The following is a 26,235-nucleotide window of genomic DNA, read 5'->3' as shown; positions in this document are numbered from 1 at the left end:
TCCTGACTAATTACAAAGCAGTGTCTTATAAACAAGAAGAGTGGGAAAGAATTATGAATAACAAGTAATTTTAGAAATTATTTAGTGAACCTGCCTCATGCAAATGAAAAAACAAAGGCCCATAAAACCTACGTGACAGTGTCAATTAGCAGATGCCCTTTGATACTGTCTATGCTTTGTGGATTTTTTTTTTCAGCTTTTTTAAAAGCACTTATTGAATTTGTTACAACATTGCTTGTTTTTGTTGTTGTTCAGTTGCTAAGTCATGTCTGACGCTTTGCTACCCCATGTACTGCAGCATGCAAGGCTTTCCTGTCCTTCACTATCTCCCTGATTTTGCTCAAACTCGCGTCCTTTGAATCAGTAATGCCAGCCAATCATCTCATCCTCCTGCCCTCAATCCTTCCCAATATCAGGGTCTTTTCCAATGAGTCAGCTCTTCGCATTAGGTGACCAAAGTATTGGAGCTCCAGCTTCGGCACCAGTCCTTACAATGGATATTTAGGGTCGATTTCCTTTAAGATTGACTGGCTTGATCTCCTTGCTGTTCAAGGGACTCTCAAGAGTCTTCTCCAGCACCACAGTTAGCCTTCTTTATGGTTCGACTCTCACATCCATACATGACTACTGGAAAAACCATAGCTTTTGTTTTACCTTTTGGTTTTTCGCCCTTGAGGTATGCAGAGTCTTAGCTCCCTGATCAGGGATCATACCTGCACCCCATGCATTGGAAGGCGAAGTCTGAACCACTGGACCCACCATGGTAGTCCCTTCTATTATTTAAAAATTTTTTTCTTATCTACTGATTTATTTGAAATGTGAGCTTAACATTTTTGACTAAGTGGTTGAAGACTTTCTAATCTTTTCTTTAGGCTGAAGAGTGTCAAATCAAAAAAGTCTTTATAGGTCCTACTTCTCAGATACTGACACAAAGGAATAATAAGATGTATCACCTATTGTGGAGCTTTAGGTTGAGGCTTTAGGTGTATCTGTCTTCTATATTTAAAACAAGAAATTTCATCATGTGAATTTACTCTACATTTTGGAAGATTTCTATTGAGAGATAAAGGCAATGAGTAACCACCGCTTTCACAACAATAGCATATTTGTGGTGGATTTCATACACAATGGAGTTTCTAAGAAATTGCAAGGAATGAGATACTGAATCATTTGACGTAAGTTGATAGTAACACTTTTTGTTTCCCTCTTCAACTATAGTAGCAGCCCATTGGCAACCCATGACAAAGTATAAAAGGATAGATCTAGGCACTGTTGCTAATGACAGTGCAATAAAGTCACAAGAGCTCTAATTTGTCAAGAAAGGACACAGGTCTAGAGTAGGCTTCATTGTTACTTACATGATCACCAATTATCTTTGCTTAGCTTTTGAGCATAGTGTAGGGATTTTTTCTCTAGAAAATTCTTGACCGCAGTGGAGCAGAATGCATAGCATTCTATATTCTTATATTGGTTATCCCACTAAGTAACTGTAGTGGTTTAGTCTGTTTTTTCCACAAATTAACTGTGGTAGTGATTTAGTCTCTTAAGTTGTATCCTGCTCTGCAATGCCATGGACTATAGCCCACCAGGCTCCTCTGTCCATGGGATTTCCCAGGCAAAAATACTGGAATGGGTTGCCATTTCCTTCTGCACGGGATCTTCCTGACCCAGGGATTGAACCCAAGTCTGCTGTGTCTCCAGCCGGGCAGGCAGATTCTTTATCACTGAGCCACTTAAACAAAAGGAGATAAACAATGTGACTCTAAAGTCTTTCCACATTAACATTCAATGATTCCAGGTACCATAAACCCAGGATGTCCTCTTTGGTAAGACCCTTCCATTTGACAAACAAGAGTTTGTCAAAAGAGTGCCAAAACACATGGACCATTTTCCATTCTTCCCTTTTAGATGCTTATACAAGAGCAGAAGTTGTTTATGAGTGGACCAGAGAGCCAGCACGCTCAGTGGTTGTAGCAGAAGATGGGTCACGCCTAAACCAGTATGATCTTCTTGGACAAACAGTAGATTCTGGAATTGTTCAGTCTAGTACAGGTAAGTGCTATTTGGGAACTTTAGATAGGGAAGAAGGAGCCAAAAAACTTTTTGTAGAAACTTGTAAATTCAGTTAAGTCCTTCAATAACAGAAGTAAGGAGAGTGAAAAATTACAGTAAACTGGGGAACAGTTAGGCTGGGAACTAGTGTAACCTCTATAGACCTATGATCTTGAAATTTGACATATCATGCTTTCTGATCTCTGGGTTTTGTTTGTTTGTTTGCTTACAAAAGAAAGAAGTGGTTCTGTGTGATCAGGGTAGCACTGTATTTAGATATGTGAACTCTGAGAGAAGAATATATGGGTTGAATACTTCTCCAAGTTGCCAGTTAATTGTGGTCACCTCATAGGGTTGTTGGAAGGAATAAATTATATCCATAAAGAGTAAATTATCACACTTTGGGCACATAAAACAGCTCTTAATAAATGTTAGCTATTAATATCATCTAGGACCCTTTTATTGTCATGATTCAGTAAATCTTGGTAAATTTATAGCAGCAGTCATTACACATAGGATGCCAAAACACCTTCCCCAGCTCACTCCCTCCACACCTAACTTCATTTGTAACTCTAGCCAGGAAACTTCCACAGCTAAAACCTATACTGATCACTCTATTTTGGAATTAAAAGTGGATGGACCACCATCTTTCTCAGTGTTGTAACTGTTTTACCAATGAAATACTCATAATTAGATCAGATTTTCTATCAAGCAGTCAAATCCAAAATTTTAAACTTTTGAAGTTTCAATACATAATATGGGTTTAGTTATTCAGGTATCCCTTTTGTGACTAACTGATATGTGATAATAGGGCCAGATAATTACTGATAAAATTTGTATCCTAAAAATTAGGAAAACTTACTCCCTCAATCCCAATATTTTTAATTATGTTCAATTACTAAAAGCTTAGCAAGGGTCAACAATTTTACAACTGCCTTTTAATTTTGAAATTCATTCATTAACTTTGAATTGTAATTTCTAAAAAAAAAAAAAGTTAAATGATAAGTAAGGGCAGAATCGGTCTTTATCTCAGAAAAATTTCTCTCTTAAATATCAAACTTTATATTAGGACCATGGTCATAATCTGATTGTTCTAAATTCAAGTGATAGGTCAATATATCTTACTCTGATTATTGGATAACTGCTGCTTAACAGGACTTATCTTTTGCTCACTTTATAGCATCCTTGGTTACTCTAGAAGTTGAAACGTTTATGTTTCTTGTTTAGAAAAATGAGAAGATTGTTCTCCATTGTGCTTTACCTACCTTAGAAATGCACACGGCATAATGGGAATGTGTCAGGCTTTGCAGTGAGAAACATGTGGGCTCGAGTCCTAGTCCTGCCACTCAGAAGCCTGGTGACATTGAGAAGTTCATTTAACTAATTAGAAACTGTTCTCTTCTAAGAATGGGGAGCCTCTAATTTTGTATTAAAGATAATATAAAATGTTGAGCAGAATGTTATACAGTAGATGCTCAAAACGGTATGCTGTCATTGTTATTATCCTGAAGATATCCCAGAACGTGCAAAATACTGAAAATTATTTTTTTCTCACCAAGTTATATTGGAAAAGATACTAAAATGAGCAGTGTTTACTTTTAAACATTGAATGCTGTAATTGACTGGATATTGTGACAGGCACTGCAGTCAATGATAGACAAGACACATATCTTGCTTTCATAAAATCTGAAGTCTAAGGGAAGACAAACACATAAACTATAATTATCAAAATGGGTGTTAAGTGCTGCGATTAACATTTTGGGAGGGCAGGTCCCTGCCTGTCTTCTGTGTCCCTATGATTTACTATATTAGCTGAAACAGAAGAGGCACCAAGTAAATATTTTTGAACTAATGAATAAAAAATTAGTGAATTCAGCCTGGGAGAATCAAGGAAGGATTGCTTCAGGGGTTGACTTTCATTTTGTTAATATGCATTTGTTGGGAGTCAAATAATCGCTGTTCTAAGCCAAGGCATTCAGAATAATAGACCTAGAACTTCCCCTCAAGAAATTCTCTCCCTACTATATTAGAATGGAGGTTGGGTGATGTCCAGGAAATAGTATTTCAAATGCAGTAGCAATAGGACAAGTATATATGAAGGTTGTTGGGAGGAAGGGATGCTTCCACTGTATTCTAGCGCCCATCACCTTAACACAGCACAGGATCCCTCTTTATGTTCTACTTCCTATCTCTGCAAAATAAGTGGCTTAGTCCGATGAACTTGGAGACCTTTTCCCTTCTGGTTTTCTAACCAGCCTATCTACATTCTTATCAGAAAAGATAAAGAGTCACAAAAGGACACCGGGTGAGAAAGAAGGGTCCAATTCACCACCACCAAGCTGGCTGGACCTCATAAGTTAGGTTCATTAAAAGTCATCATTCTGTGTTGGAGCAGCAAGTTTATCTGTGCAAAATAAGAGCTTGTCCTTGTCATTTCTACAGCGTATGGAGGGAGGGGGAGGAGAATAATGAGCACATTCAAACTCAGTTTGATGTATGTTTTCCACTCCACAATAAAACCCTGAACTACACTTCCTTTGGCTCTACGTTTGCTCCCCAAAAATCCACCTTAAAAGATTTCCATGGGAAGAAACAAAGATCTTTTGTAAGGCCTTCAATCCCATATTCACATCTCCTATGAGGCAGCTTATGGCTTTGAGTTTGGTACCATAAAACATGGATGACAGCACACTTGGAGAGGTCTGTATGGGCTCTCACATCCTTGTAATAGGAGACCAGACATAGTCACCCACACAGTGGAAGCGGGTTAAACACAAAGTTCCCTGGATATGATCAGCTATGAACTTGAAGCCTAGAGAATGCAAAGATCATGGCAAACCAAATGCACAGATAATCTAGTAGCTTAGTTTCTTCCCACTAGTCCTTTTCATAATTGATTGTATTTATCAAAATGGACCACTCTGAATGTCCATTAATAAAAGTGTCATTAGGGCAGCAGTCAGTTTTTTACTAAGAGAAAGAGCAGGGAGCGGATACTTGCCATGTTGCACACAGCTATGAATTTTGCATCCTTGATATTATTTCAATTTTTGTCACAGTATCCACTGCTATTGGGCTTCTCAGGTGACTCAGTGGTAAAGACTCTGCCCAGCCAATGCAGGAGACATGGATTCAATCCCTGAGTTGGGAAGATCTCCTGGAGAAGGAGATGGCAACCCACTCTAGTATTCTTGCCTGGGAAATCCCATAGACAGAGGAGCCTGATGGGCTACAGTCCATGGGGTCACAAAAAGTCAGACACAACTGAGCAACTAAACAACAACAACATGGAGCCTTGAAAACATTAAGATAAAAGACATTGAGCGTTATTGTCTCCCTGTTTCTGCCAGAAGACCAGGAAGGGTGACAGATAAGTGCACATACATTGAGAATCATTAAGTAAAGAGCAGCTTGGCGCCCTTAAAATTCTCTATGAGGAGAGAAGCAATTCAGGTCACCTTCTAGAAGGTGTTGGCCTGCAACCAGCACACACATGAACACACACTCGCAACACTACCACTGACCTCTTTCATGTCAAATACCTCTAGATGACTTCACCGCCATAGGAGGGAAAATACGAGGCTCGATCTAACAGTTATATTTGTTTCAGTGCAAACATGTTAGAAAGACAGTCCCTTCATTAGCATCTGCCATCAGTTTGTGGAGGGAAATGAGTCGGAGACTTAGTTTGAAGTGCACTTATTCACCTGGCAGAACAAACTTGTTACAAGGACACAGAAGGATGAGTCTAGTCACCTTTCAAATCTGATGCAATTCTCTGTTATCCACTCATTTATTCCTTCAACAATGTGCTCCTTTACTGTGTTTAACACTGTGAATGACCTAGCAAAAAGAGATAAGGGACACATACTTCCTGCTCTCAAGAAGCTCATGGTAGGGACTTCTCTGATGGTCAAGTGGATAAGAATCCACCTGCCAATGCAGGGAACACAGGTTTAATCCCTGGTCCAGGAAGATCCTACATGCCTTGGGGCAGCTAACGCATGCCCAGCACTACTGGAGCCTCTGTTCTACAGCCTGTGCTCCACAGCTAGAGAAGCCACCACAACTAGAGAGGAGCCCCTGCTCTCCACAGCTAAAGAAGCCTGTGCATAGCAACAAAGACCCAGCAGAGCCAAATTAGATAAGTCAATGAAGAAATAAATAAATAAGTAGGAAAAAATGAAGCTCAGGGTTGAGTGATTTAAGTAGCTAACATTCATTGAATTGGTCTAATCCTCACAACACTCCTAGGGTGTATGTATTATCATTTCTTCCATTTTGAAGATGGTATATAATTGAGGCCCAGAGAGGTTTAATAATTTTTTCAAGGTCACACAGCCAGGGAGTGGCAGAACTGGGATTGAACTCGGGAAGTCTCACTATAGCATGTATGTTCTCAACCATATGAAACACTAGTAACAGGCAGGATAGACAAGTGTGAAAATGCAACAATATAGCATGTCATGAAGCATAAGAGATGGATTTTGGAGTACATGGGGAGGTTTTGAATGCTGGTTTTACAATGAATTAATTGCATGACCTTTGTTCATCTTTTCTCTTGTACTTTGGAGATAATCAGAGGATCTACTTCATGGGGTACTGTGAGATTGAAATGAGAAAATGCATGTAAACTGATTAGCACAGTTTCTGACATGTACAAATTGTATAAATATTAGCTATTACTATTAATAATGATGAAGTTAATATAAGAAGTCTATATGATGACACTTAAGAAGTCATTTCTGCTTGAAATGTCAGGGAAGGTAGTTTGAAACTAGACCCCATGCATGGCCCCCTATCTCATTCTACTACACCATATTTTGCTTCCTAAGTAATTCTTTAAGGAAAGCCCACATAAAAATTATAATTGTATTTAAAGGGCGTGGCAATGTAACTTATACAGAGAAGCAAAATTGTTAAATTAGTCATTAAGTATAAGAATAATATCACAACTATAAAATAAGAAGATGTAATAAAAATGCTTTTTCAAAATGCAACAATGACGACTAGAAAGTCATATTTACCTAAGCCAACAGACATATGTGATCAAAGGAAGCATAAGTGAGATTTGCTTAATAAGAATGTCTCTTATTTGTGAATGACTATTTATCCTTAGAACAGATGACTAAGAGAAACTGTAGGATCCTATTTTCTAGATAGTCTTCACTGGATGAGTTAAGGATGCCTCGGCAGGGTCAAAATGAATGACGAAAGCAACCGTTTTCACTGACCACGGAGTAAAAGTGGTGATGGACTTTCATCAAAAGGGCCTCAGGGCGCCTATTTTTTCAGCTTAGCACATGATCTCCAGAGAAATAATATAACTATAAAATGTGAGAACAAATTCACAGAAGGGAAGGTGGAGAGAGAAAGAGAGAGAGAGAGAGAGAGAGAGAGAGAGAGGACATATACCATCATCTGGTCAACCTAATCATATTTCAGGTGAGGAAACAGGTCTAGAGATTAAGTGGCCTAGAACTATAACCATTGTTTCATTATTGCTATTTAAGTATTCTCTGAAGCAGATATTAAACTATGAGCCCCTCCCTCAATGATATTTTTGATTCCTCATTCCTTTGGAAAGGGTAGCTAGCATCTTTGGAAAACACAAACGTTTAAAATACTTGAAAAGCTTTACAAGGAATCAGTGTCCACTACAATTTTGTTAAAGAAATGAATGGTGGATTTCTTCAGCTAGAGAGAGAAATATATTTCTATCTGATTTACCTTTACACTATAAATCTGCCTGTGACTCAGAATTTTTTAGGATAATTTTCACATCTGTTATTTCATATCATCCTCAGAACATCCCATGAAACAACTAGCACACTAGCATTTTTACTCAACAAGTGAGAAAATTAAACTCAAATAAAGTTAAGCAAGGGATCTACTCTAAGGAACTAACATTTGGGAAAATAAATGTTGGAAGCCAGATATAAAGAAACCCACAGTGTTGCTTTACAGAATTATATTCCTGCTTCTTTTCTTCTCTTTCCTTAATTTTATATTGTAATGTGTCAAAAATGTTGTCTCATCTAATTTACAAGCTTCCCTTGGGGTTACATGATGTGCAAGGATATCTGAATTAAAATTCTTCTTGACTGTTGAATCAGAGGGAAATAATTTGGCATGCTTAGTGCATAAGTACTTGATGTCTAGAGATACTTTTTCAATCCAATTTAGGTGACTTTGTTGTTGTATTTTTCTTTCATTTTTAAACTATTATAGTGTGATTCTGATTTTGTCACTTTTCGTTTTCTTAATTAGATGTTACTGATGGAAATAATAAGTAACAATCTGCAATAGAGATAGAGAAGAGTTTATTTGAACCAAACCGTGGACTATAACCTGGGAGACACAGATCCAAGAAATATTTGAATTGTGTTTTTCCAGGCTGCAAAATGGGAGATACTTATAAAGACAAGAACCACAATATTACATAAGTTGTTCTCCAAAATTATAATTGGAGCTGGCAAGAAGTAAGGGTGCTTGTTAAGCTAGTGTTGGTTGGGGTCTGAAATGTTACATGGGGAGAACTTGAGACTATAATGTTGCAGCTGGCCACTGCTGGTAGATAATTGTTTTGAGAATAGCAAGGTGGTGTCCTTAAGTATGATAGAGTTCAGAAAACTCAGGTTCTCAGTGATATAAGAATGTATGTAAAACCACATCCACGTAGCCAGCCAGATCCATTTTGGTTGTATGAACCTCAGTTATTCCATTTAAATTGTTAAATGTATTATTTTCTTTAATGGTTAAAGTAGATATACAATATATGTTTGATAGGCCACAAGGCAGGCTCTTCTAATTAGCATCATGTATAAACCAAATCATGTATAAGCCAGAATGACTTCCCTGTACCTCAATATGTGAAAATGTCTTCCATCAACATGTTATACCAAAACTTCTTAAATTTTATTTAATTTAGGAAGGTGATTTCAAAATATTTGAAGTTTTCCCCTACTTTCTCTAGTTTGTTAGAGGGGAAGTGGTTTATAAAATAAATACAAAGTCAAATAACAGCTCATCCAAAAAATATTCTTTGCAGAATCTTCCCAAAATGTCACACTGTGAACAACAAAAGATGATAATGGAATATATATAGACACTCATTTTTATGGCATTACATGAGAGATGGATTTTTTTTTCTTTGAGCTGGTGACATTTTTCAGGCTACAATTGAATGAATGATTAGGAATAATAATGCCTACTCCTAGGAGGTAAGGTATAACCTGACTGTGTCTATCCAAGATTACATTTTATTAGAATCTCAGGAAAAAATGTTTTTTGGTTTGTTTGTTTTTTGCTCTTTTTCTTAAATTTGAATCACTTATTTATTTCAGATGATCCAAGTTATCTACAGAAAAATAGAAATAAATTAGATAGCATTTTTTTTACCTTTCACAAAAGAGATGCTAGTAGGTGTTAACTAGAGTGAGTGTTCTTAAATCTCATGCATCCCTTTTCATCATAGGCAAGTGTTGAATATTTAGGATATGTAAAGCCATGCTATAGGGACTTCCCTGGTGGTCTAGTGGCTAAGACTCTGGGCTCCCAATGCAGGGGACCTGGGTTTGATCCCACATGCCACAGCTTAGAGTTCGCATGACACAACAACTAAGATCTACTTTTCCAATAAATAAATATTTTTTTTAAAGCCATGCTGTATGTAAAGAACTGTCTCTCTTTTTAACTATCTTTCAGTTTGGTGGAGGGGTATAAGCACATAAGTAGCTAAAATTAGGAGAAGGCAATGGCACCCTACTCCAGTACTCTTGCCTGGAAAATCCCATGGATGGAGGAGCCTGGTAGGCTGCAGGTCATGGGGTCGCTGAGGGTCGGACACGACTGAGCGACTTCACTTTCACTTTTCACTTGCGTGCAATGGAGAAGGAAATGGCAACCCACTCCAGTGTTCTTTCCTGGAGAATCCCAGGGATGGGGGAGCCTGGTGGGCTGCCATCTATGGGGTCGCACAGAGTTGGACATGACTGAAGCGACTTAGCAGCTAAATTTAAAATTATACAATATAAGCATAAACAGACGCTGTAAATAAATTTGAAGTTAATACTGATCAGTAAATGGCAGGTGCTACCCTTAATAACAACCATGAAAGCACATATGAATGCACAGATGACTTCCTACTATAGAGAGTGTAGGGAGCATTTCTTCTGCCAATACTTCTACCAATTCCAACTGGAGAAATGGGAGAAAAAAATGGAGAAAGGAACTCAAAGCGTTTTAAAACTCTAATGTAGCATGATCTTCACTAGAGCCCTCATTCTTTATTCTCCCACAATATACTTATCACTGTCTTATAAACAGAGAAATTGAGGATCAGAGAGTTTAAGGCTACACAACAGAAAAGTAGTATATCTGGGTTTTGAACCCAAATTCATTTGCTTCCAAAGCTAACAAACTCTCTTCTACAGTAACTTTCTTCCTATTCTACTATGGACTGAATCCCCACCCATAGATAAACAAAATATTCAGCTATAGAAGAGGTCAAAATGAGATTTTTTTCAGGTCAAAATACGGAGAGATAAAAACGTGTGGTGAAACACAAGATGGAATACTGAAATGCTATCAGAGTTAGGATGTGGAGCGTCTTGAATACTAGGATGTGGAGCGTCTTGAATACTGGTTAGGGAGTTGCTTGTTAGTTTGTAACACTGGAGACACTGATTGTCACATTGATGGGAGAGAGAATTCTAATGGCATTTAGGGGCTAAGAGGCAAGGTATGTGACTAAATGTCCTACTTTACACAAGACAGTGCCCACAATATATAGTTATCTCTTCTGAAATGTTTTGAAAAGAGCTGAGGTTGAGAAACACTGATGTAGATAATGGGAATCCATTACAATATTTTAAGTTATTTATATATACTTTAAAATGATCATTCTGACCCCAAAACTTAGGGAAAATTGGAGTTAGGACACAACTGGAAACCAACAAGACAGTTCACAGATTACTGTAGATTTACACTGTAAATCTCTAAACAGATAAGTCTTGACTTTGAAATAAGAGATAGACTGAGAGATACTGCACAGGTGAAATTAAAATTGTGATGATCAACTGATTTGTTTCTCTCTCTTTTGGAAGCCTTACTTAACACACAAGGATTAATTCCAGGTTTTTAGACTGAGTGGATAGACAGATGAGTGTGCCATGAATTTAGAAATGGATGCTCAGTGGAAAAGAAGCCCTGCTATATGCTAGTCATTATTTTTTATGGAAAGGTTTAAACAATATCACTTTTGAACATATTTAGTTTGTGATAGCAATGAAAAATCACTATCTATGAGTTATCTAGTAGATATTTGGAAATGCAGTGATTTTGAAAGCAATGTCACTTAGAGATGTAGATTCCCACAGCCATCTGGATCAAAATGACTTTAGGAGCAGGGGTGAGAAAGAAAAGTTCTTATTAGAGTTAAGAAAAAGATGGAAATGACAGCTGAAGACAGAACTATACCAGGAGCTTCTGCATTTGCTTTGCAGAAAGATGAAGACCAGTGCCAGAGAGACAGGAGGAACTCAATACTCTGTGGCAGAAATAACCAGTGAGTTAGCAAAAGAAATGGAAAATGAGAGAGAAAAGGAGAATGTGACTCGAGAGAGTACTATCAGGATGGCAGGCACATTCAGCACTGCTCAATTTTTAATGCTACAGAGAAGCTGGTAGTGGACTTGAAGACTGAGATGTCCTTTCAGATTGAGGTGCTCAGTTATGGATACTAAGAGATCATGAGCAGTTTTAACCGAATTATAGCAGCTGAAGCTGGTCATGAGCTGAGACATAAATCATAGGATGAAGAGAGAAAAGTTTTGAGTTGACGTGAAGCGGGGGGGATAGAAAGATGTGAATACCAAAGAAATGTTTTCTTAGTAAGAATATACCTAGTTCTCTCCTACTGAGTATATATTCAGAGTGAATAAAACTAAAAACTTCAAAGATTTGTAATTAAGAAACTATAGCATCAACTTAGAAAAAAGCACCTCCTACAATTTGAGTTGTGTGTTCATTTCTTTGGGCCTCTAATCAAATCAGACTTTGTCATATATAAAGATGATGGAGATGCCTAGCTGGCCCAGTTGTTTCCCAGACTGGCCTGAGAATCGGGACAAGTTCAAAAGCTAGTGACAAATCTGGATTTTCCTGCCCCCACTCTAAAGGATGATTTGTGTATTTAGGTGGGACCTGAAGAATTGCATGTTTCAAAAACCTTGCCAGGTGATTCTGGTGAAGATATTCCTTAAACAAATTTTGAGAATTCTGTCCACAGTCCTCATTTCAGAGGTCGTACTAAGCCAAATTCAAGGTCAGACAGCTAAGGACAGAAAGCTGGAGCTGGAATTCAGCTCCCCCGACTTGAACACCACAGCTCCTTCATTAGACACCCTGACTCTCGTGCAGTGGACATACTGAGGATCTGGTGTCTTCTGATGCATTGGTGTGTGTCATCAGGATCTAATTCATTGCCCTCAAGGTTACAAGTGCCAATCTGTAAATATACGCTCAGATTTGTCTCTTCAGTGTATCAGTCACCAGGATTATGACATAATATCAATGAGACCTCAGGCACCTCAGTCTCATCCTCAGTGCCTTTTTGGTGTGTTTTATTTTTAAACTAGAATTTTTTTAAAATTAAGATTTATTATTATTTTTTTTATGTGGACCATTGTTAAAATTCTTACTGAATTCATTACAATATTGCTTCTGTTTTACATTTTGGTTTTTTGACCTCCAGGCATGTAGAATCTCTGACCAGGGATTGAACCCACAAATCCTGCAGTAGAAGGCTAAGCCTTAACCATTGGACCACCAGGGAAGCCCGGTGTGTTTGGCAAATGTCTTTTTTCTTTCCTGGATAACAGCTTTTCTCTCCAGGAACCAGATGTTATGTGGGAAAAGGCTATGTCTAACCTCCAGGTTCTTGCTACTGACAGGAAAACTGAGAGATGTCTTTTCAAGGTCAAATTGCTCATCTTATTGTTTGTTTTACCTTCTAGGAGAGTATGTTGTTATGACCACTCATTTCCACCTGAAGAGAAAGATTGGATATTTTGTTATCCAAACATACCTGCCGTGCATAATGACAGTTATTCTCTCCCAAGTCTCATTCTGGCTCAACAGAGAGTCTGTGCCAGCGAGGACGGTCTTTGGTAAGCGCCAGTCAAGACACACACACAAGGGCCACTTGCAAGGGCAATTTGTATCATGCCTATGACATTGCAGATAGAATGAAAAAAATAATTATACACTAAGTCTGGAGTTAATACAAGAGAAAGGTTCAAGGTATTATCATTTTCATTATGACATGATTGTAAAAAATTCTTTTTTAAAATAGCAAGCTGTTTTAGTTCATGTTAATTGATGGGATTAATGAACACTTGACTTGCTGTTTTAAAAGAGAAACGTAATGAAGCAGCCATAATCTGCTTCGTAATAGATTAAAATGTACACATAGGAACACTTATACCTAAAGCATACATTTAGAATACATAATCAAGTGTCCATATATCTTTTGAGAATCTAAGAAAAATATCAGCAGAACTACTTCCTTAATATATGAAAGCAGGGATTCTTTATATAGAAATAACTTAGTGATGACCATTATACCAGTACAGGAATATCTCATTTTTACTAATGTGTGCACTTCTGAAGAGTTACAAATGTTTTTTTCTATGAAAATATATAAATGCATTGTATATTTTGAGTTGTCAATCTAATGGAAAATTATTTAAAGGGTAATAACTTTTTACTAATAGGAAAACTCATGCCTAATTCATTGTTTTAGAAGTGTGTGTTTCATATAAAGAGCTCCTGCCTGTATTATAGGACACTGTCTTAAGTATACTTTTAAGAATAATAAACACAAGATTTCATTAACAAAAACTTGATGATTCATTCACTCATTTAGTCATTGACTTTTTTTTGAAATCTACTATGAGGGCCTACTCTGCTCTAATGTAGCTGTCACCATAACATTACCCACTCCTCTCATGAATTTGGGAGTTCAAAATTTGAATAGCAATAAAATCTTGCAGAATACTTATTGAGTGTTTTTATATCATGCTCTGTTCTATGATATAACTCTCTATTCTCTTATTTAATACTAGAAAAATTCTCTGTAATATTACCCCTGTGTTTTAGGCAGGAAAACTAAGAAACAAGATATTAAGTACTGGGTTGGCCAAAATGGTCATAAAGCCTGAATGAACTTTTTGGCCAACCCAATAACTTGCCTGAGGTCAGAAACTATGAGGTGAAGGACTCTGGAATAAGATCCAGCCTCTTAGCTTTAAAGCCTGTGCACTTGATGATGATGAGGTCCACTCCCCATGTACTAGCTGTTCCATGACAAGGCTAAGAATGGGGTTGTTGTCGGCAGCATAATTCATTTGGAAACAACAACCACATATTCAATTGGTGAAAGTTACAATTATCAAGGTTCATTCCAGAAATATCAAGGTTCATTCCAAGGTTCATTCAAATATATAATAGGCACACGCTATGTTTATAACCCTTTACTACAAAACAAAAGGCTTCAGATGCTTACATTCTAAACTGAGGATTTTTCTTGTGCAAAGACCCCTATGGCATCATGGCTTTATCCCAGGAAAAAAAGAAAGACTCTGCTACGGGGGCCCAGAAAAGAATCTGGACAAGTTGCTTCCGGGTTGGAAACCACCAAATCTTTGCTGTGACATCAGTCTAAAAGCCCAGCTAAATCAAGACCCAAAATGATTCCAGCCACCAGGCAGAAGATTAGTTAATTTAAAACTCTTTTTTTCCCTTACCACAATTTGTAAATATTAACTAGTGTTTAAGCCACTTATTAGAACTGAAGATTGAACTCTTGTCAGATGCTCACTTATATATATATATGTGTATATATATATAACTACTTATATATATATATAAGTAGTTTGAGCCCTTTATTCATTTGAATGTTTTAATTAGAACCAATGAGATATTTTCTTTATTTTTATAGAATGAGCCCAGCACTATAGTAAAAATGGTTTTTTTAAAGGCTCACTTTCCGCCCCCTCTGTCCCCAACAAATCCTATTCTTCCTTTTTGGAAATCCTATAAAGCACTTCGGAATGTTTTATAAGTCAAAAATCTTGCTCTTAATAGTTTCAACAGTCTGCTCGCCTAACCAACTCATGCCCTTTTGGTGAACATAACTACATATCTGTAAATACAACCGTGGCAAGTATTTCTTTGTATCAAGTTATATATTTCTAATGTTTTAAGCTCAATAAAATCACAAATGCAGTTTTCCAAGACCTTTAGTGTTTTAAAACTTATTTAATACACGTCTTTATTCTTTTTAGTTTATACTCAGCACATTCCTCTGAGTTGTGGGGGATGACTGAGAGGGTCTCAGGTACTTGAAGAAAAAATATCAAAAGGAAAAAGAAAGCAAAAGTTATACCTTGCTCAGTTTATTAAATGGCATCCAGAATGCAACAAAGCTGAAGCCATTTTATATCTTAAAACATCATCTTCTTGACCTTCCCTGCTCTTTCTTATTTGAAGATAGTGTGGTCATGAGATTTTGATTCCAGATACACCCACGTTTTTGGTTCAATCTTGTCTTTTAAGTGTTGGTTACTTATAAAATGAGAGTATAATTAAAATAAAACAGTGCCATTTAAAAGATTAGGTGAGAAAAATAAAATAAAATTTGCATATTGCCAGCCTCAATACTTGGAACTTAATAGATGCTCAACACATTTTAATTTTTTTCCCTTTCTCTATAGCTCGAATTGTAAGACGACAAAATACACACACACATACACACACAGCATGCCTCTCTTTATGCTATTCTTAACTGTTTTTAATTTATGGATACATTTTGTTTAAGAACTTCTATTCCCAAATTACTTTTAGCAGTTGACTGTCCACATAAACCAAAATTCAAAAAAAAAAATGGAATTCATTTTAGCAGGGATTTATACAAAAGGAGTGAAGCTGTCAATAATAAGTTATTAACTTTGCCCTTAGTAAGTATCAGGCTCAATACTTTATTACATTATTTTATTAAATACTCACAATAGCCCTCTGAGTTAGACTTATTCAAATTAAATTACAAGGGAATAATTATAAAAAAACTCCAGAAGTTCAGACTTGTGAGACAGTCTTCCCAAGGTCACTCAGCAATTACAGAGCTGGGGCTTGAAACTGGGTTTCTCTGTTCCCCAAATACTGACATTTAATTACTTTGCTCTTTGCTCAAGTAAATATGTAAATTTGGGGGCTTTTTCCGAGCTAATATTCCTTCAACCAGTTGTTGAAGGAATTATGTAATATAGATAATGCCCCAAAATGTCCTGCAACACCTCCAAAGCTCATAGTAAGTCTATTCCCTACAACTGTGACCGTGTATCAAAAATATGACTTACTGAAAATCTCAGTGTTCTTAACCCTATCACTTCCTAATAGAGCTGCAAAGATAAATTACCTTGAAATTCATGGAAAACTGGGAATACTGGATGGTTTAAACTGCCTTAGAAAAATTAGCTGCCTACCAGCTGCGTGACCCTACTGATTCTCTAAAATTAATCAAAAGAGGAATCATAGGTATGAGTTTTAGACAGATGGGATGACAATATCTTCTGTGGCAATAACTGACTTATCTTTAAAATGCTTTCACATATTATTATATTTATTCCTCTAATCTTATGAATGTGTAAAAAGGAATGTGTTTTCTTTTCTTAGAATTTCAACAATAATATACACCAACCAAGGGAATGAAGTGTAAGTCACCACATTTACAGTTATGGAAACTGAGGTCCTTAGGAGCTAACTCACTTGCTCAAGGCTATACAGTTAATAAATAGTGAGGGACTAGCTACTGGAAGAGGTTAAGATTTTTTCCACACCATGCAGTCTAAGTTATCGGGTTCCTGTGATTTTTTTTTCATACATTTTCAAATGGCTTAAAAGGAGACTTACAGTATTCTAACTCATAGATTGCATCACATATAGTAGGTTGAAAATATTAACTTGTTAAATGGATATTATTGAATGTCATCCTTCAATACAAACTCCTATAACTGGGCTCAGTGGTAAAAGAATCTGCCTGCAGGGAGGAGATGCAGCAGACATGGGTTTGATCCCTGGGTTGGGAAGATCCCCAGGAGGAGGGCGTGGCAACCCACTCCAGCATGCTTGCCTGAAAAGTCTAATAGAGGAGTCTGGTGGGCTACAAGTCACAGGGTCACAAAGAGTCGGACAGGACTGAAGCGACAGCACACAAGCAAACTGAAAGCAACTGACTTGAAAACTGCTTGGAAAAGAGGTGATTTTTAATCAGTTGGGATAGATTCATAGATTAGGGAAGATATATAGCAGCATTAGCAGGAAGAGGAAGACTTTGGACATTTGAATCAGATGAATGCATTCAAAGTTGGTTTTGCCATTTCTGAGCTATGTGACCTCAAGCAAGTCACCTGAGACTTATTTCAGTAATTGTTTCAAAAGAGTAGCTATTACAAGAATCAGGAAAAAATAGTATAAAAGACAAAGAATTAATAACATAACAAAACATTATCCTATGATAATTTAGTTATCTGTCAATGATCAATTATCAAAAAGTTATTGGTTTTATGGTTTATATATTCAAGGATTGTTCAGTCACTCAATAGTGTCTGACCCTTTGCGACCCCATGGACTGCAGCCCGCCAGGCTTCCCTGTCCTTCACTATCTGTAGAATATTAAACAGAGCTGAGGATTCAGTGATTACTTATGGATTCTGGACAGTGACAATCTCTGCTTTCTTTTTCCTAGAGTTGGAGACAGTGAAGGAATATTATTTCCTTTCCTAGCCAGGGCACTGTGTTCAAGATGTCTATTTAAGGGAGCTCACTATCTTATTAATAGCTTCTCAATAGCAGAGCAGTTTATCCCTCCAAGAACTGCCCTTCAGTACTGCCATACCATGAACCACAAACTACATTGGAATTAAATTAAAACTCATCCATCCCAAACCAAACGGGATGAACTTGAAAACACACTCTGTCTGTGTTTCATTTTACACAAGTAGGGTGACTTCAGTGATGAAAGTTTGTAGTATGAACCTAAAAATTCACTTTCTTTCTTTGCAGGAGTCACAACTGTGCTCACCATGACAACTTTGAGTATCAGTGCCAGAAATTCCCTCCCTAAGGTGGCTTATGCAACTGCTATGGACTGGTTTATTGCAGTGTGCTATGCCTTTGTATTCTCAGCTCTGATCGAGTTTGCCACAGTAAACTATTTCACCAAGAGAGGTTATGCATGGGATGGGAAAAGTGTGGTTCCAGAAAAGGTAAATGCTTTCATATCTCCTGTGATATTACCATTATGTCTTTTTAAACCTGTAAGATGTAATGGGTGAGCTTGGGGGAATGGCTGAAGGATGCAGAGAGAGGGTAAAGGAGATTTTTTTTTTTCTTATGTCATAAATGATTAAGTGCTGTGAGAATTTCCTCACTGCTAAGGAAGGAGGTTGTTTCTGTGGATAGGTGTGTAGAGTCAAGGGAAGGAAATAAAGGAGAAACACAAAGGTAAACATTTCTATTCAAGTATGGTTTCCTCTGGTCCCCATTAATGTGAGAACAGTTTTACCAAACTTGATATTGGGAGCAATTATGCCATTATAATTTTTGTGACTTGAAAATCATAGTTTTTTGGGTGTTTTCTGAACCTAATAACTTTGGTCCTAAATGTTATTACTTTAATGACTCAACTGAATTGAGCTTACAAAATGCATTATCTCTAATTTTCACTAAAGTAAAGGTCAGGAAACATATTTTCTTTTTACAAAAGAGAGGTTTGCTTTAAGAATCACAACACAGAATTCACAAAATTTCTTCATTGTAAAAAATTATCAAGTCAAGAATATCACTGTTCTTCTCAGAACATATTTTGGAGTGACTTTTAAAGCACAGGTGGGGAGGATATTTCTAATTCTGGGGTTTGAAAAATATGTCAAAAGGCAAGAAAGTCTTGGGGTGGTGGAAAGAAAGGCAAAGTCAGAGTCCCAGAGGTTCTAAGACATCTAGAAGCAATCTAGGAGGAATTTCTCTACAGCAAATGAAGAGTACTAGTGTCCCAAATTGGTCTAAAAATACAGTTATGTTGTCAAATATACTTGAAAAATTCTGAATACTGTCACAGTCACAGTATATTAGAGAGTCTGAGAGGGTCTACAGTAAAGAAATTCATTTAATGATGTTTTTCCCACAGCTCCATGAATATACTAGAAAAGAGGCTCCTTTGTAGAAACATCTACTGCATTTAATAGAACCTATAGTGTTACTGATTCTAAGATGCACCACTAATTTATGTGTACATAAGAAAGAAAATATGCTGCCAAGTAAAAACTCTTTGAGATTTACCATTCAGCCACAGGTGGATCTATTGAATACTCCAGTGATCTCCTACACAATTCAAAGCAAAGGAAGTTCTGTACGGGTATGCTATACCAACCAAATGGACCAGATCCAGGTCCTCAAAATTCACCTTGCCTTGACACATCCTCACTTACTATAAAAAACATATCTGAATTTCCAAACCAAGAATCTTGTCTCAGGATCAGCAGAGAGGAAACAAGACAAAAGAAACTGCACTTACCAGATGGAGAGAGAAGTGAGGGAGTGGAGACAGAGTTTTTGTCCAATACTTTAGCCACTGATGGCCTCCATTTGTCCTAGAACAGAAGGGCAACCCCAAAGGAAAGCACTGAACCTGAAGATGTGTGATCATAAGACACTACAAATTGTGAGACATCACCCCAAATCATAGCTGTGGACATTTTTAAAATCCACATCTTAGAATTACTGGTACACTCTATGAAAGTTCTTCAGAATTAATGATACACAAACATTAGTGATATGCAGCTGAAAAATGAAATGCAAACATTGGGAAAAGTTGCTTTTCTATCCTAATCCTTTCTTTGCATGCTGCAAGAAGCCAGTGTCTTTCTGATTGTAGCTTGTCAGTTGCAGTTGTTAATGAATTGTTAGATGAACTGAACTTGATCTGGAAAGCATATAATTTGGGTTGAGGTACTGGTGATCTCATAATGGAGTTTAGATTTCTTTCTGACTGTGTACTAGTCTTTAAGTGCTGTCTCAAATAAAATATTTCAATCTCTATCAATCTACAGGTCACATTATTCAATGTACATATATAGATATAGATATAGTCATATGTACATAGACATCTACATATACATAAATATACATTTATGCCCATATCTGGCATCTTATTAAGAAAGAGAATATTTTCTATAATGTATTTTTGTCTCTGTAAAAATCTTCCACAGGGCTTTGCCAGTTTGATTTGCTTAAAACAATCCAGATCTCACTCTGACATTCAGAGAGGATACATTTCTTTTTCTGTAACTAGATAAGTGTTTTCAGGAGAGTTAAAGTTTTGATCTCTGACATGGTATAACTTGAAAATAAAAAGAAAATCCCAATAGGGCATCACATTTTCAAGTGAATATATAGTGGCCTTCTTAAGATCCACCCTCATACGGTTAACTGCTAAATTAAATACTAACTTCTTAAAGAATATGCAACTATATCAGACCATATAGCTCTGAACAATGACCTACTTTATTTTTGAGAAGTGTCTATATGACAGAAACTAAGAAAAGCTGCAGTTATCAATTACCACACAGATAACATTAGTGAGCAGGTAACATTGAGCAAAAATCGAATCCAGGATATCCTGACTGAGCCTGCTTTGTCATTTGTGCACTGGAAGCCTGAAGAGAAGGAGCAAAAATTAATTGGCTCATCAATTTTTTATCACTGCAAAACAAACTGCCCCAAAATTTAGTGACCTAAAACAATAACCAAGCATTTGGGGCTGGCAAAAACCTGAGGTTATTCCTTTTAGTCGAATGTAGGCTCACGGACGTCGTTCCGGCACCAGGGCAAGAAAATCTACAATGGCCTTTTCTCCCATGTATGGGGCCTCATGCTGGCTGGATCTCTCACTGAACATAGTCTTTGGTCCCTTAATGTCTAATCCAGGCTTCATGTTTCTGTGGCATGCTTCCAGAGAGTAAAGAGTAAGGTTGCCAAGCTTCCTGGCGATAGGGACTTAAGCTGGCAGAGCATCACTCTGCCAGAGTCACACGTCTAGATGTAATAAGTGGGGATATAGACCCATTTTTTGATTGGAAAGCCTGTAAGATATTTGTCTGCATTTTTCCCTAGCCTTATTGAAAGATAATTGACACATAGCATTGTGTGAGTTTAAAGTGTACAATGTAATTAATTAGATATATTATATATCATGAATTGGGTACCACCATAGTATTAGCTACCATCTCTAACTGGTCACAAAGTCCTTTTTGTGATGAAAACATTTAAGATTTAGTCTCAGCAATATTAAAGTATATGATACAGTATTGTTATCTATAGTCATCATGGTTTAGTAGACATTAGGTGCTGTCCAAAATGTCCATAAGACATTTGGTCCATGGAAACCAACGCCGAATATTCATTGGGAGGACTGATGCTGAAGCTCCAATACTTTGACCACCTGATGTGAAGAGATGACTCATTGGAAAAAGACCCTGATGTTGGAAAAGATTGGAGGCAGGAGGAGAAAGGGGTGACAGAGGATGAGATGGTTGGATGGCATCACTGACTCAATGGACATGAGTTTGAGCAAACTCTAGGAGATAGTGAACAACAGGGAAGCCTGGCATGCTGCAGTTCATGGGGTCGCAAAGAGTTGGACACAATTTAGCAACTGAACAACAACAACAAAGGACTTTGATATTTGGTCCTGTCCAAAACCATTTGTCATGGATCCAGTATGCTCATAGACATTTTGGATAGGACCAAATTGCAAGGACCATTGATGTAAACCAAATGTCTTACAGACCAACTGTCTTATAGACATTTTGGACCAAATGTCCCACCAGGTCACTTGTCAATTTTACAATTAGACCTTTGTGTCTGCGTTTTACATTTATTCCCAAAATGCCATCATAAATTCCATTCCTTAGATGTTGAATAAAGCACGTGTTTGAGTTCTAAAGTAAAGGTCACTTTGCTCAAGAACTTATAAACTTGCTTCCCACAATTTACTAAACAAAATACTTTAACTCTTTACTTTACAGCCAAAGAAAGTGAAGGACCCTCTTATTAAGAAAAACAACACTTATGCTCCAACAGCAACCAGCTACACCCCTAATCTGGCCAGGGGTGACCCCGGCTTAGCCACCATTGCTAAAAGTGCAACCATAGAACCAAAAGAAGTCAAGCCGGAAACAAAACCACCAGAACCGAAGAAAACCTTTAACAGTGTCAGCAAAATTGACCGACTGTCAAGAATAGCCTTCCCGCTGTTATTTGGAATCTTTAACTTGGTCTATTGGGCAACATACTTAAACAGAGAGCCTCAGCTAAAAGCCCCCACCCCCCATCAATAGGTCCTGTCTTTCATATTCTGTTGCTCAGTCCTTTGCACTGGGAATTGCTTTCTGTTCTCAACGTGGTAATTCCCATCTGCTTTATTGCCTCTGTCTTAGAGAATTTGAAGGTTTCCTTATTTCCATAATTCATTTAAGAACAACAGACCCCTGTCTGGCCGTCCAGAGCAGAACAGAGCATACAGCTGAGAGACAGGATTCTGAGAGAGGGAGCCAGAGAGCAAAATCATGACAGGAGACAGAAGGGAAGAGAGAGAAAAGGAGGGGGAAGTAGATCCAAAGATAGGAGGAAAAGTAGAAGAAAAATCCAACTTAACTCCAGGTCATTTGTAGATATATATTTCCAAATATTCTAGAAAAAAAAAGATACTGTATATGTCAAAATATTTTTATGTGAAGGTGTTTAAAATAATATAACGTTTAATGAAGAAACATTTTAAAAAATCTATGTCTTTATTGCACAGATGATGATGTGTTTCTCACATTTCTGTTTTGTATTTTAAACCTATGTATAGCTTTAACAGTTTGTTTCCAAAGCTCAAGATCCCCATTCTTTCTCTTTTAAGAAATACCTAGGGCATTATTTTGTTGTTAAATGCTATTTTAAAATTTATGGAAATTGCATAGGCAAAGGCGCAGTGTCTCACAGTAAGAGCACATTTAATCCAATGGAGACAAATGCTTTAAATAGGCTGCTTTACTGTCATCTGAGCTTTTACCAGTAGACTGAAGAATCATTCTAACAGATATATACACTCAATAAAACTAAAAAAATTAATAATAATAAATTTAGATAGAACAATTTTAAAAGATTTATTTTCCACCCTCTATATCCAGATAACACATGCATCCAGTAATCATTTGATTTTCATTCTGAAGATGTTTTTAGAGGGGCAAAAATATTTTGCAAGCTCTAGAATTGTTGAATGTATTATTTTATATAACAGTACATTAAAAGCTTTAGATTGAAATTTATGACTAATAAATATAGAATATATAAATTGTATATGTAAATATGCAGCATGAGATTGTACATTTTTTTACTTTTTTAAAAGTTGTGTTCTTAAAATATTGTGTAGGACTCACCGCTCTTAGCTGTTAGAATGTTGTTAAATGCTATGGAAATACTTTTAGAGCCTGCATTTAAGACCAGAACAGTCTGAAGGAATCAGATGGAATTTACAATATGTGGATATAAAATCTACTTATGTAGGGAAAGCTTGTAATTCAAACTGTTGTCTCATGTACAGTAGTGAATCAGTTGTTATCCACTCTAGTCATCCCACTTTTCCCTATTTTAGGCTCTTATAATATAGAAAGAAAATGGAAAAGCACTAGTGGGAGCTAGAAAATCAACTGTATATTACTGCTATCTTTGCTGATACCAACTATTTCAATAAGTGTTGTACCATATGTAGCATTAAATATAAAAATACATGAAAGAATGTACAGGAACTAGCTTTTATTGAGTAATATTACATTTCATTTATACTGTAGCAATATATTTGTAGGCATACTACGTAAGGGCTTTAATGACAAGAGGTCCATTCATACTCCCAAAATTCTAGTCTCTTTCATTACTTCCCAGATATTTTAGAGATAAATATTTATGAAGAAGGTATTTTTGAAGTCTCCTTTTGTCTGACGGAATTTCAGAGATATTTAAAATTAGCATCCAGAATCCACAGGTCATGGGCTAACCACATTTAGAATACTATGACATAAACCTGTCGTCATAATTACCAAATAAGACAGTTGGGATCCATACCCAAGTTTTGAGCAATGTTTGTCTCAAAAAGCTGCTATCCAGTGATGCAGGAAAATACAGTTTGTGTTTTCCTAAACAAACTCTGGTATTTTTAAATGTGCTTTATTGTTTGATTTGGTCCTGCCTAAATTCAATGAGCTTGGCCAATAAAGGCTTAACCAAGGATATTTCATTCTTTGGTATCATGTGTAGATATCATGTATAGAAAATAAAGTAAAATATGGCTCTAATTTCTGTGTTGCTGTTAATCTTGGTTTTTCTCTTTTTTTTTTGGCATTAATCTAAGTGTTATTAAGAGTATTTTATCTTCCATACTCCTCATGGCTAACATTTGGTCTGTATTTTGCTCATTAGATGTGTATATTTCTTATTAGTCTGCTTTATGCTATGCAATGACTGCATTTCTATCGTTTTTTAGTTCGTTAGTATGTATGGACAGTATTCTATTGTATAAATTGATTGCACAATTTATCAAAGACAAATGATTCTATGTAGCTTTTCTACAGTGCTTTGCTAAACCATGTAACACTAGTTAAGTCTTCCTTGAAAATAAAGATACACTCTTATAGAGGACAGTTCCTGTTAACTCCCAGGAAAAAATTTTAAAAGATGACACTGAATGTTTATTGCACCTTAGTGCAGTGAAGTGGCAATAAAACCTAACATGAATCGAGGTTGTTTATGGCAGATGCATGTATTGCTTTACAGAGTTTAGCAAAAGCTCTTAATTTTATGTCATACTGTATTCTATTATAATAATAAAGTTAACATTATTCAATAACAAAATGGAATGCTTGACTCTCTCTCTTTCCTTATTATCAGTACCATTACCCTGTTTTAAAACATTTTCAAGTAGGAGCACCTAAAAGTGCCAAGTGCTAACATGAATCTAGGCTACTCAGAAGATTTTTGAAGAGGTGTCAACGGTATGATCCTAAACTATGATTTTAAATGAATCACTTTCAGAAAGAGAAATTCTTAAAAACCTAATATCTGCTGTCACCAGTAGCACCAAGACTCAAAATTTATAAAACACAAATAGAAAAGAATCAACATACTGAATCAATAGTAGTTTGTTCATATCTATTGTTAATACAATAGATTTGTCTTCTGACCTACTCCTGGGAGACTGGTTTAATAGTTTTAGGGAAGAATCTGAGCATTATAGTTTTAAAAGCTCCTCCAGAGCTGTTATGTCCCTTAATGTTTCTATAAGCAAAAAGTTAAAGTACAAAATACAATCACTTGAATAGCAATGGAGAAATCATTTCAACAATAGGCATAAAACTGCACCTGATTCCTACAGACAAGATCACGTGAGGCAAAATCTTTCTGTGTCTCTTTTTATATAGAACATGTATCTTCTTAAAACATGATTCAGGACTTAGCAAAAGTAATACTTTAGAATAGTTCAACGAAATGACTTATTCAAGCCAAATAAAGTTGCCCATGTAAACTAGGTGAACAATCACATTCATTGATTTCTTGGCCCTAGTAAAAACGAATGTAGTGAATGATGATTATTTTGGCTATAAAACTACATCCATGTCAAGGTTCACCATAATAATTATCTAAGGAATCAAAATAAGAATGGACTTGGCATTATGACTGACCATCTGTTTGAATTTAATTATACCTGTTCATTAAGACCTTCTGTTCGAGTTTTCTAATATCCATCCCACTCTTGTGACCAACAAGAACAGTCAGCTGATGTGATTACCTTACAGACATGATTTATTCAAATAAATTAACTCTGAATGTTAATTTAACTAAATTCTACTAACATTTGCTGAGTCTTAACACTTAGCAGTGTTAAGTACTGTGCTAGTTGATAGGGATGTAGAGATAAATATCTCACGTTCTTTATCCTAAAGGAAATAAAAGCTATGATAGGGGAAGAAAACAAAGAATTAGGCAAAAATAATAATAAAAATATTATAAGAAAAGTAAAGGATG

General features: G+C 36.5%; 1 protein-coding gene across 1 annotated transcript in view; it reads left to right on the top strand.

Moving 5' to 3' along the window:
• Positions 1–25,070, top strand: part of GABRA1 (gamma-aminobutyric acid type A receptor subunit alpha1) — a 58,352-nt gene extending 33,282 nt beyond the window's left edge. The window contains exons 7-10 of the mRNA XM_040239466.1: positions 1,909–2,052; positions 13,071–13,223; positions 18,178–18,380; positions 22,200–25,070. Coding sequence (XP_040095400.1) covers positions 1,909–2,052; positions 13,071–13,223; positions 18,178–18,380; positions 22,200–22,511 — 812 coding nt within the window. The 3' untranslated portion in view covers positions 22,512–25,070. The remainder of the gene's footprint in view (positions 1–1,908; positions 2,053–13,070; positions 13,224–18,177; positions 18,381–22,199) is intronic.
• The last annotated feature ends 1,165 nt before the right edge of the window (positions 25,071–26,235 follow it).

Source organism: Oryx dammah, unplaced genomic scaffold, assembly GCF_014754425.2.
Source record: "Oryx dammah isolate SB20612 unplaced genomic scaffold, SCBI_Odam_1.1 HiC_scaffold_5, whole genome shotgun sequence".
NCBI lineage: Eukaryota > Metazoa > Chordata > Mammalia > Artiodactyla > Bovidae > Oryx > Oryx dammah.
Note: the sequence above shows the minus strand (reverse complement) of the source record. Positions and strands in the feature narration are given on the sequence as shown.